At 42.9% G+C, this 12,864-nt stretch overlaps 1 protein-coding gene across 6 annotated transcripts in view; it reads left to right on the forward strand.

The window, feature by feature from the left end:
• Positions 1 to 12,864, forward strand: part of RMC1 (regulator of MON1-CCZ1) — a 39,732-nt gene that overhangs the window by 16,618 nt on the left and 10,250 nt on the right. For all 6 annotated transcript variants that reach the window (XM_060173596.1, XM_060173597.1, XM_016190470.2 and 3 more), the window contains 4 exons: positions 4,802 to 4,846; positions 5,072 to 5,125; positions 6,624 to 6,752; positions 7,401 to 7,507. In XM_060173596.1, coding sequence (XP_060029579.1) covers positions 4,802 to 4,846; positions 5,072 to 5,125; positions 6,624 to 6,752; positions 7,401 to 7,507 — 335 coding nt within the window. The remainder of the gene's footprint in view (positions 1 to 4,801; positions 4,847 to 5,071; positions 5,126 to 6,623; positions 6,753 to 7,400; positions 7,508 to 12,864) is intronic.

The raw sequence follows: 12,864 nt of genomic DNA on the forward strand, positions 1-12,864 counted from the left end.
CTCATGCCTGAAGCTTCAAAGCCCTAGGTTCAATCTACTGCACCACCAGGAGCCAGAGCTGAGCAGTGCTCTGGGGAAGGAAAAAAAAAAACACTTTCTTCCATTGAGGAAAAGTAGAATGATTTTTCTAGAATGATCTCCTAAGCTTCACAATAAAGAGTGGTGACTGACATTGAAACGGGGAGATTTTGTAATGTTGAATGAACTCTTGACATTTTCTGCTTGTCTGTGACCCTGAGATTAGAATGGGCTGCTTATGATTGTTACTTTAGCCTGGGGACATTTTCCTGATCTTTCTCAAACTCTGTGCAGTTTTCTCCCCTCACTGGTAGGCTCATAGCTGCCTACAGCTGTGGATCTTAGGATCGTCTAGATCAGTTCTACTTGAAAATGTGAGAGTCAGAGACGGAAGTCAGAGACGGAAGGTTAGGATTTCAAGAGAGAAATCATTTGGCTTTGTCTTTCCCTAGTATCAGTGGTTTCAAGTTAGAAGTCAGGTAAATACCCAGCTCTCTTAACAGGGTAAGGTGTTGCAGTGTCAGAAGGCACACGGTTGGAATTGCAGTAGCAGTGTTTTATTTATTTATTTTTTAAAATATATTTTTATTTATTGTTGAATAGAGAGAGAGAAACTCAGAGGGAAGAGGGAGATAGGGAGAGAGACAGAGAAACACCTGTAGCCCTGCTTCACCACTTGTGACGCTTCCCCCCTGCAGGTGGGGACCAAGGACTCAAACCTGGGTCCTTGAGCACTTTAGTGTGTGTGTTTAACTAGGTGCGCCACCGCCTGGCCCCAGTAGCAGTGTTTTATTTCCGGGGGAACATACATCAGATGGCATTGGAGGGCCGCCCGCCTGCAGTCAGGATGTATTTATCCAGAGAAAGCTTAAATATTGGCAGATAGTGAAATGAAAGCACCGTAGTGGCCTGACCACTCATTCTTGCAGGAATTTCTAGAAGCTTCTAACTAACTCTGAAAGTTGGAGAAGGAACTAGTTCTCACAGATACTTGAATAGGTCATTTGACATCCTTTATCCTCCTCCTCATTAATAATAGTAATAATAATAGTTACTGTTATTTAGACACAGAGTGACACATAGCACTAAAGCTTTCTTCAGCGTGATGGGGGCTGGGCTCAAACCTGAGTCATGTCTGTGGCAAGGCAGCACACGACCTACGTGAGCTATTCTGTTCTTTTGAGCTGCTTCCCTTTCCCCAGGATGACAGTGTTTAACATGAAAAGAAAAACTTATGTCAAATGATTACCCGTGCCTGCTACCCACATGAAGTACAGCTGGTAAATTAGGGGGGGAAATTACAAACATTAAAAACCTCCAACTCTGTTCTGGTTTAGGAGTAGTTCAGAGGTAGACCTGTTCTAATTGCCTGCTTGTAGTAAAAGCGAAGTCAGGGGTGGTCAAAATAGTAGTAAAAAGATAAGAATTTGAGTCCAGTAACTTCCTAGAGTTGGTGATAAATTCTTTCTTTACAGTCCATGACTTTGTTTTGCTTTTCCTTTAGACTGAGCCCCTCAGTTACGTAACATCCTTGTGTCTGATGTCCAGAGGGCTCTTTTGGGAGAGCTTCTTGGGCTGTTTTTTTTTTTTTTTTTTTAAGATTTTTAAAAAATTTATTTATTTTCCCTTTTGTTGCCCTTGTTGTTTAACATTGTTGTGGTTATTGATGTTGTTGGATAGGACAGAGAGAAATGGAGAGAGGAGGGGAAGGCAGAGAGGGGGAGAGAAAGACAGACACCTACAGACCTGCTTCACCACTTGTGAAGCAACTCCCCTGCAGGTGGGGAGCTGGGGGCTCAAACCGGGATCCTTTCGAGGGTCCTTGCACTTTACGCCACGTGTGCTTAACCTGCTGCACTACTGCCTGACTCCCTCTTGGGCTGTTTTGAATGATGTGGCCAGCTTTGGGAAGAGCCAGCTGTTCTCACTTCCACCTGCGTTTTTTATCTGTTTGACTTGTGGTTCTCAGCGACCACACATTAGGACCACTTGGGAGCCTTAATGCCCAAAGCACTTGACTCACCTGAGAGCACCTGAGACCATTTGAGTGAGTGAGTGAGAGAGAGAGAGAGAGAGAGAGAGAGAGTGTGTGTGTGTGTGTGTGTGTGTGTGTGTGTGTGTGTGTGTGTTGAGACCGTGTGTGTGTGTGCAGGCTTCAAATACAGGTGTCCCTTGCTTTATCTAGGCACTTTTCTCCTTAAATTATTTAAACTTAGTTTTTTTTCTAGCCTGCTGATACTTATCTTCTGGGAGTCAGGTGGTAGTGCAGTGGGTTAAGCGCACATGGCGCAAAGTGCAAGGACTGGTGTAAGGATCCCAGTTCGAGCCCCCGGCTTCCCACCTGCAGGGGAGTTGCTTCACAAGTGGTGAAGCAGGTCTGCAGGTGTCTGTCTTTCTCTCCCCCTCTCTGTCTTCCCCTCCTCTCCATTTCTCTCTGTCTTGTCCAGCAATGATGAAAGCAATAACAACAACAGCCAACAGTGAACAACAGGGGCAAGAAAAGGGGAAAATTAGCTTCTAGGAGCAGTGGATTCGAGCCCCAGTGATAACCCTGGAGGCAAAAAACAAAAAACAAAACTTCTGATTAGAGCTGGGTAGTTAGAATAGGTACAAATGGGAGTCATACTTTGTCCCAGGTCAGTGTTTCACCAGGATGCCCAACTTGTCACATGAGTCATGAAACTGGCAGGTAGGAGTTCCTGTCGTGAGGAGTTTTGGAGTCTTTCTTAGAGGTTATCTCTGTCTGCATCTGCTCTCAGCAATGGAGAGCTGGGCTAATTAAACCACAAAACACTTCGATTTGAAACATTGTTTGTGAATCATCTGGGTACATTTCTCAGATCTTTAATATGCACATGGTTAGTCTTTTTTTTTTTGCCTTCAGGGTTATCGGTGGGCCTCCTCGGTGCCTGTACTACAAATCCACTGCTCCTGGAGGCTATTTTTCCCTATTTTTGTTGCCCTTGTTGTTGGATAGGACAGAGAGAAATGGAGAGAGGAGGGGAAGACAGAGAGGGGCAGAGAAAGACAGACACCTGCAGACCTGCTTCACCGCTTGTAAAGCAATTCCCCTGCAGGTAGGGAGCCAGGGGCTCAAACCGGGATCCTTATACAGTCCTTGCGCTTTGCGCCATGCGTATTTAACCCATTGCGCTAACACTCGACCTCCATGATCAGTTTTCTTTGGCTGCATGAAACCCTGAGACATTTTTCCTCCTGTAGGGAAAGTATTTTCTTGAATTGCTTTTTGTTTTGTTTTGTTTTTGATTTTCCTCTTCCTCCCTGTGTGTTTTCTCAGTGGGACATGGATGCACTTCTTAGTTAACTATAATTGAAGGTACATTTACTGCACTCACCCAGTAGAGCCCATGAAGCCTTATGGCAAGGCCCCAAGTTCAAGTCCGAATACCAAATGGCAACATCCTGGACAGCACCACGGGGAGTTCCAGAGATGGGGTTGTAGCATAATTTGTCTCTCTTCCTCCCCAAAAATAGAGAATGGAAAGTATTGGTCCGAGGAGTGGGTGAAATAGCGTACTGGTTACTCAAACAGATTCTAATGCCTGAGGCTCTGAGGCCCCAGGTTCAATCCCCCAGACCACCATTAAGCCAAAGCTGAGCAGTGCTCTGGCAAAAAAAAAGAAAAAGGCCCAGTGTCCTTACAGTTCGGGGCTCCAGCAGGCCAGGCTAGCTTTGCGGCGGTAGACAGAGACGACCAGAGACACACGGCTTAGCCAAGAAGCTGTATTTCTTTATTCACGAACAACGATTCATAAACTAACCCAAACTAATCACCACACAGATCTGTCTTGCATTCTTCTCTTTGGTGGGGGGGGGTGTGTGAGACCAAAACCAATGTGAAGCATACAACAATTCCCCCTTTTCTTTTTAACTAAATGATCATAGTATCAGGGGTGTGGTGTGAACAGAAACCTATATCGTACAGGCATTTTTTTTTTAAAAAAAAGAAACTGGCACAAACATGGAGGAACATGTAAGCGAGTAACAAGAACCAGTGTGCTGTCAAGGGAAGACCTGAGGGGGACCTTTTTTTTGCCTCTGGAGGGCGTTACTTGCCTCGACAGGCATTTTTTAGCATGGGGGGAGGGGTAAGGCCTAGAATCTCAAGGCAGCTGGCTGCAGTCAGTCTTTGTGTACCAGTGAATCTGATAGAAATGCCAGTCCAAAGCAGATGTCCACGGAAGAATGCCAGGGGGTGTAACGTTGTATGAGGAAGGTCAGCTGCTTGGAATTCCGCTTTTCTGTAGAGAACTTGACAGCTGCAATTTATTTACTATGAAACAAAACTTGTAGCAGGTTAGAAGTTTATCACAATTGATAACTCTATTACAATTGGAAGCCTTTTTTAGTATGATTTTAAGGTTGTTTAAAGTTTAAACAATAGAATGTGGAAGGGTAAACAGAAGAATCATGAAAAAAAAAAAGCCTCATGTATGAGAATCATTAGCATAACCATAGCGCAATCTAATGTTTCTAGTTGAGAAGGAATTTGAGAGTTTTACATATCAGCAGCGTCTTTTTAACCTTTTGTTACACCCATTCTGAGGCCCCGGGTTCAATCCCCCAGACCACCATTAAGCCAAAGCTGAGCAGTGCTCTGGCAAAAAAAAAGGTCCAGGAGGCTACTTTACAGTGTTATTGTGCATATATGAGTGTCTTTTCAGGAAGAGCTTGAACATAGACACTTTGCATATTGAGTACCAATGTTGGCAGTGTCTTCTGATTGCTTCCTCCTCCCTTGCACTGTTTTCTCCATTTGTAGGTCCTGCTCCGGTGACCAGCCAGTCTCCTGTCCCGTGTAAGCTCTGTATCCTTTCCAAAGGCAGTGGCACTGCACACAAGGGCAGCTGCTCCCTCCCTCTCCTTCACATGGGCGTCTGAGAATGGTCCTGAGCCCTTGTCAGCCATGAATTCCTGGGGAGCCTGGGCTGTAGAAGCAGCCTCAGCAGATTACTGGCTGGGCACACTGATCAAAGTGGGTGTGCCTTTTGTTCGCATCTCTTTCTGGTGTAGTATTTCCTTTACTATGCAGATTCTTCATCCTGGATTGTCTTTCAGCCTGACATCATCATCAGTGCAAGCCAAGGTGGGTCAGAGATGGTCCTTCTGTTAGAGTAATGGTGCTTGTTGACTTGGGGTGGCAGGTGTCACCAGGGACATTTTCAAGGTGAAGCTGAGAAATGACCTCCATCTTGGGAATGGGATTGTTTTCCACTTTCTACTGTGGATATTTTTTTATGAACATATATTTTTCTTTTCTTTTTATTTATGAGAAAGACAAGAGGAAAGAGAGAGAACCAGACATCATTCTGGTACTTGTGCTGCCAGGGATTGAACTCAGGACCTCATGCTTGAGAATCCAATGCTTTATCCACTGCGCCACCTCCCGGACCACAACATATATTTTTCTAACTAAGAGGAGGGGCCATTCCCCTGCTTGAAGTCTTTTAGTTCCCGCCTCCTGAACAGCCTTCCTGCCCTGTCTCCATCTGGCAAAGTCATGCCCACACATCCCTGTGTCCTCTCTTCTGTTTATGCCTCGGATGCTCTGTTTCTTATAGTGCTGATGAAGCCTCCATAGGACTTAGTTGTCTCTTCCTGTCAAGTCTGCTATTATCATTTGTCTTTTTGTATTAGAGAATTTTCTACATTAGTTTCCTATTTTTACCCATTGAGATTGTCAAGGAAGAGAATTATTAATATCCAAGACATTACTATAAACAATGAATTTGCATCAGTAGGGGAGAATTGAGAAAGTGGGCAGATCATTCTTGTCATTTGTCACTGCCTCCAGGGCACTGTGAATCTGTTCTATTTTATCTGATAGGGCAAATGAGAGAAAAATGGAGAGCACAGAGGGAGATATAGAGGGAGAGAGAAAAAAAATAGACATCTTCAGACCTACTTCACCACTTGTGAAGCTTTCTCCTGCAGGTGGGGGTGGGGGTTCATAGCCGGGGCCTTGCATGGGGTGACACTGCTCAACCAGGTCTGCCAGTGCCTGCCCACAGCAGATCACTTAAGGTCTTGTTTGATCTCTTGTGAAACCCCCCAACTGAGAAAGGCTCTGGCTTCCTTTGGATTTTCAGGGAGTTCACAGATTGATGAATGGATGGAATCCCTCAGAGTTAGTTGTGTGAGTTTTTGGATCAGTGAGCTGACACAGGAGAAACAGAAGTACAGGACCAAAGTTAATGCCACCTATTAGCATCTTTTTCTTTTACCTTCAAGGTTAAAGGGAGCTAGGTATGGGGAAGGAATTGTTCTGAGTTGAGTAGACTTGTTTCCTGTGGGGGTAGATAGCATAATGGTTATGGGAACAGACTCTCTTGCCTGAGGCTCTGAAGTCCCAGGTTCAGCACCCCCCCCCCCCAGCTGAGCAGTGCTCTGGTAAAAAGAAAACAAGACTTGTTTCCCTGCGCTGCTCATTCTCAGGGAGCTATGCCAGTGATGCTGTTGTCAGCAGAGGGTCACTGTGTTGCAGTATTCATGTGCTTTATGGTCTCTGCTTCCTTTGATTTAAGGAATCACCTGTTAGGCTTTTGTTCCCATTTGATCATGAAATTTCTCCCTCTTGAACCCAGGTTACCTCTGGAACCTCCAAGTGAAACTTCAGCCCATAGTAAACCTCTTGCCAGATAAAGGAAGACTTATGGACTTTCTCCTCCAGAGAAAGGAGTGCAAAATGGTCATTTTGTCTGTCTGTTCACAAAGTAAGTAGAGGAATCCTTCCCCACTGGTTTGCTTCAAGCCTCCTGACTGTATTGGGGCTGGGAGGTGTGACATTTTAAAGCTGTATCTATAGGTTGGAGCCTCATTGTTCAGATAACTTAACCTACTAGGCTGCTAAGTGGGCTGGGGAGACAGCATAATGGTTATGCAAAAAGCCTTTCATGCCTGAGGCACCAAAGGTCCCAAGTTCAATCCCCAGAACCACCATAAGCCAGAGCCGAGCAGTGCTCCATTAAAATAAATTTAAAAAAAAAAGAAGGCTGCTAAGCTTAAACATGTGGCATGCAGACTCTGGGAGAAAAGACATCATTAGGGTTGTTTCAGACAAAAGCGGCCGTGAGCAAAGGCACATGAAAGTAGTTTTTCAACATAGAGTGCAGCTCACTCGCTTCATATTATCTGTGCTTTAAGGTTGGCTTGCTGGTAGTCTCCATGGCTATTTCCCCCTAGAAGTCAGAAAGGACTGGTGAGTGAGCTCTAGGCTTACAGTCTCTGTACTGTAACATCTCCCTCAATACCTGTTCATGGTATGTTTGTACTGGCAACCATGAGTTCCATTATTTTTGTCCTGTGTGTTCAAGTTCTGAAGTTGATTGACCTTTGTGAACACTGATTCTCACTCATTCCAGTGTTGACTGAGTCAGACAGAGCAACGTTGCCTGTGATAGCCACTGTGTTCGACAAACTCAATCATGAGTATAAAAAGTACTTAGATGCTGAGCAGAGTTATACAATGGTAAGTTGATGTATGCATTATGGTGATTGGCTGCTCCATTCCTTCCTTTTTCTATTCTGTAACTAGAGAGCAAGATCTTGCTTGCTGTGTGTGGTCTGTGTGGGGGACAGTAACTTGAGGTGCATGTCACTTAATGCCTTCACCTTTTTAAAACTGTTTGTAGTCTAATCCTTGATCTACCTCTTTGAAGAAAGCCAGTATAGTCTCCCAAGAAAATTTTTTGTAAGGGGCGGACCAAGTCAACGTGGTTTTATGACCAGGTTTTGTGATACTTTTAGTATATCATATCTTCTGAAACTACAAAGGTTTAGGATAAGTGGAATTAAAATGTGGGGGGGGGGGGTTCAGAACTCTACTTCTCTCTAGTCACTGAAGGCCAAGTGACCCTGAAGAGCTTCTGTCCCTAACAGAGGGCCAAGCTCCAGGTGCCTCGCTTTTCCTGCTGGGCAGTGGGAGGCGTCAGGTCTGGTGCCAGTGGCAGTGTCTATTTGGTAGCTCCTAAGTCCTTGCTAATCAGGAGTGTGATCTTCCACCACCAGTGCCGATTTCCAGGCTGCCCCCAGCACTCCCACAGAACCTGCATTGGTCTGAGCTCCTGCACGTGGAGGATGCGGGGTGGTCAGGATCTTCTCAGTGATGCTTGGGGAGCACTGCTGACCATTCAGAAATCCAGACATGGCCATATTGTAGGGCTAAAATTTAATAGAACCAGAATACAGTAAGATACACATATTTTATTATATAGAAATAATAGGTGTTTAATAGTCCACGGGTAAGAGAGAGAGAGAGGGGCCTGGGAGCGGTTTCAGTGGATTAAAAAAAAGCACACGCCTTACCATGTATTTGTGGTTAGCTTCAAGGCCCAACACCACATGATAGGACAGCAGTAAGAGAACTCTGTAAATGGTATTTAGGTGTTTCATTCTTTTAAAAAATATATTGGTGGTCCGGGAGATGGCACATTGTTTTAAAGCATTGGATTCTCAACCATGAGGTCCTGAGTTCAATCCCTGGCAGCACATGTACCAGAGATCTCTGGTTCTTTCTCCTCCTATCTTTCTCATTAATAAATAAATTCTTTTTAAAACTATGGAAGGTGCCAGGCGGTGGCTCACCTGGTTAAGGGCACACATTACAATGGCAAGGACCCAGGTTCAAGCCCCTATTCCCCACCTGCAGGAGAGAAACTTCCATGAGTGGTGGAGTAAAACTGCAGGTGTCTCTCTCCCTCTCTACCTTCCCTATCCCTTTCAATTTCTGTCTATATCCAATAGTAAATTAATTAAAAAATTATGGAATAGAAATTCGGACTTAAGAGTATTGAATTAAGGGCCCTGGGTTCATTTCCTGGTATCACATAAAAAAAAAAAAAAAAAAAGGTGACTTAACGTCACAGTGAATGCCTTGCTCCTATGCAGCTGAGTTCAAATCCAGCACTGCATTAAAGAAACAAAGTGAGCTCCAAGGATGGTGGAGTGAGGTTCTTACTGTCTCACTTTCTTTTTTTTTTTTTTACTGGGGAATGTTATGCATGTACAAACTATTGTATTTACTGTTGAATGTAAAACATTAATTCCCCAATAAAGAAATAAATTTAAAAAAAAAGAAAAAAAGAAAAAAAATGTACTGTAGTATGGAGGATAATAGCTCTCTAGAGATATTTGCACCCTAATTTCTCTAACCTATGACTATGCTACCTTAAATGGCAACAGGGCCTTTGCAGATTTAATCATACTAAAAAAAAAAAAAAAAAAAGCTTAAAATGAAATTATCTGGGTGGTTGTTCACCAACTGGCAGGACAAGGCTAAATTGGCAAATAGAAGCCTTACTTTCCAATCCAAAGGAGCCATTTTTATGTCTTCTTAAAAATAAGAGGGGGTGGAGGTAGATAGCAAAATGGCCATGAAAAGAAATGCTCATGGCTGAGGCTCAAGAGTCCCAGGTTCAACCTCCTATACCACCATAAGCTAGAGCTGAGCTGTGTTCTGGTAAAAATAAACAAATAAATAAATAATGAGGGTGAAGGGGTGGAGATTTGACAAGATAGCTCACTTGGGTAATATACCTGCTTTGTCATATGCATGATCTAGGTTTGAACCTGGCCCACACTACACCTAGGAGGAAGCCTAGGTACTGTAATGTCTTTCTGTCTCTGTATGGATGACTGAAAAGTTGACCAGGATTGGTGAAGTCCTAGAGACTACAACTATTTTATTTTATTTTGTTTTATTTTGTTTTATTTTACCAGAACTGTTCAGCTCTGGTTTATAGGGTGGGGGGGGGGATTGAAACTAGGACTTTGGAGCCTCAGGCATGAAAAGTCTGTTTGCATAACCATTATGCTATCTACCCCCGCCCACTACAAGTTATTATTATGTAAATCATTGTGTGTGGGTGAGAGAAAGAGAGAAAGAGAGAAGCTTTGGAAGTTGGTAGGTATCTAGGAAATCATTCATTTCTTTCAGGTTCTCTAGCTTGGTGGCATATAGTTGTTCATAGAAGCCTCGCATGATATGTTGAATTTCTGCAGTGTCTGTTGTGATATCTCCTCTTTCATTTACTATCCGATTTATTTGGGTCTTCTCCCTTTTTTGTTTTGTGAGTCTGGCTAAAGATTTGTCGATTTTGTTTACTCTTTCGAAGAACCAACATTTACTTTCATTGATCTTTTGTATGGTTTTCCTATTCTCAATGTAATTTATTTCTGCCCTAACTTTAGTAATTTCTGTCCTTCTGGTTGCTTTAGGATTCCTTTGTTGTTCTTCTTCTAGGTCTTTAAGATGTGCAATCAGGCTGTTTATTTGTGCCTTTTCTTGTTTCCTAATGTGTGCTTGTATAGCTATGAACTTCCCTCTTAGGACTGCTTTAGCTGTGTCCCAAATATTTTGATAGCTTGTGTCTTCATTTTCATTGAACTCTCGAAACATTTTGATTTCTTCCTTGATTTCCTCTTTGACCCAGAAGTTGTTAAGAAGTGTACTGTTGAGCTTCCACATTTTGGCACTGTTACTAATCTTTTGTTGATTGTTAAGTGTTAGTTTAATTCCACTGTGGTCTGAGAAGATGCTTGGGATGATTTCAGTGCTCTTGAATAGGCTGATGCTGTCTTTGTGGCCTAACATATGGTCTATCCTTGAGAATGATCCATGCGGATTTGAGTAAAATGTGTATTCCAGTTTCTTGGGATGAATGACTCTGAAAATGTCCAATAGTTCTAGTTTATCTATCTCTTCATTTAGCTCCCTTATGTCTTTACTGATTTTCTGCCTGGATGATCTGTCAAGTTGAGATAGTGGGGTGTTGAAGTCCCCTACTATGATTGTGTTACTGTTAATATATTGCTGTAGCTCTTTCAGTAGAAGTTTGATGTATTTAGATGGCTTCTCATTGGGTGCATAGATATTAATAATTGTTAAGTCCTCTTGATTGACTGATCCTCTGAGCATTAAGTAGTGTCCATTCCTATCTTTTTTAATCTTATCTATTTTAAAGTCTATCATGTCAGATATGAGAATAGCTGTTCCTGCCCTTTTTTGTGGGCCATTGGCTTGAATGATAGTTTTCCATCCTTTCACTTTAAGTCTGTGTTTGTCTTGTTGAGTTAGGTGAGTTTCCTGTAGACAACATATTGTTGGGTTGTGTTTTCTGATCCATCTTCCTACTCTGTGTCTTTTAATAGGTGAATTCAGGCCATTGACATTTATTGATATCAAAGATTGAAGATATTTTAACGCCATTCTTGTAGAGTTTTAGAGTGTTTTGATATATGTCCTATTTGTGGTGGTCTGGTTGTTTATAGGAGACCTTTCAGAACTTCTTTCAGGGCAGGCTTGGTGATGGTTGCTTCCTTCAACTGTTGCTTGTCTGAGAAGGTTTTGATGCTTCTTCTAGTCTGAATGACAATCTAGCAGGATATAGTATTCTTGGCTGAAAGCCTTTCTCATTGAGCACTTGATAGATATCTTGCCATTCTCTTCTGGCCTGTAGTGTTTGTATGGAGAAGTCTGCTGCTAATCTTATGGGTTTTCCTTTGTAGGTGACTCTTTGTTTTTCTCTTGCAGCCTTGAGGATCCTTTCTTTATCCTTATTCCTTTCCAATCTAAGTATGACATGTCTTGGTGTCTTTAGGTCTGGGTTAATTCTGTTTGGGACCCTCTGGGCTTCTTGAATCTTTATGTCTTTGGTGTTGTCTAGACTAGAGAAATTTTCAGCTATTATGGCCTGGAGAATGCTTTCTTCCTCCCCTTCTCTTTCTTCCTCTGGTAAGCCAATAATGCGTATATTGTTTCTTTTGAAGTCATCCCATAGGACTCTGTTGTTGTTTTCAGAATCTCTTAATCTCTTTTTGAGATCTCTTACTTCTTTTTTAGTTGTCTCTAATTCATCCTCAATCTTGCTAATTCTGTCTTCAGCCTCATTGATTCTATTCTCTCTGCCCTCTACTGCTTTCTGGAGTTCATCTATTTTGTTGCCCTGCTCTGATACTGTTTTAGCTTGTTCAGCTAGTTGCCTTCTTAGCTCAGCGATTTCAGCTTTCAGCTCTCTAATAACCATGAGATAATTAGAATTTTCTTCCATTTTCTCATTTGTTGTTCCTGCATTTCTGATTACAATTTTTTCAAATTCTTTACTCACTCCTGTTATTATTTCCTTAGCTAATGTTTGGATGTTGAACTCGTTGTTTTGTGCTTCACCCTCTGGAGGACTTTTAGCTGGACTCTTGTCCTGGTTTGAGTCTCCAATATTTTTTCTTGTTGTTTTAACCATTTTATATAAGTTAACAGTTTTTTCAATCCCTGAGTTGGAGTTCAGTGGTGTAAAAGCCTTTTTTTTTTCCCCTGTAGGCTATGGGAGCCTGAGGGCTTTTAAACTATCAATAATAGGCTTCTTAGCTTAATCACTGACTCCTGACCAAGAGATAAAGCAGGGTGTGGCAGAGATAATCCAGTGGTTATGCAAAGAGACTTTCACAGCCCCTCAGCTATGCCACCGAGGTATAGGTCTTCTCCTGAGTTTCCCGGTTAGATCTCTGTACCCTGGTGTCCCTCCCTGTTGCTGCTCCAGATTCTGAGGGTAGTAGCAATGGAGACTCAGAGTTGCACTTGGTGAGTCTCTGGGGAGTCCTTTCCTCCCTTCAGCTGTCCCCTTGTTGGTGGAACAGACTGGAGGTGGTGTCTCCACTGACAAACTGTTGAACTGTTAGCAGTCACTTAGTCTCTCCTTAGGCCCCTCTCTCCTCTCTGTCACCAGCCACACGTGTTTGTACTCACAGGTGATTTACTGGGTTCCTGTGGTCATTCTAGTCCTGTCTTGTTTCGGTCCGGGTGGTCTCCTTTGGTATTCCTAGTTGATCCGG

Source organism: Erinaceus europaeus, chromosome 15, assembly GCF_950295315.1.
Source record: "Erinaceus europaeus chromosome 15, mEriEur2.1, whole genome shotgun sequence".
In the NCBI taxonomy this organism is placed as follows: domain Eukaryota; kingdom Metazoa; phylum Chordata; class Mammalia; order Eulipotyphla; family Erinaceidae; genus Erinaceus; species Erinaceus europaeus.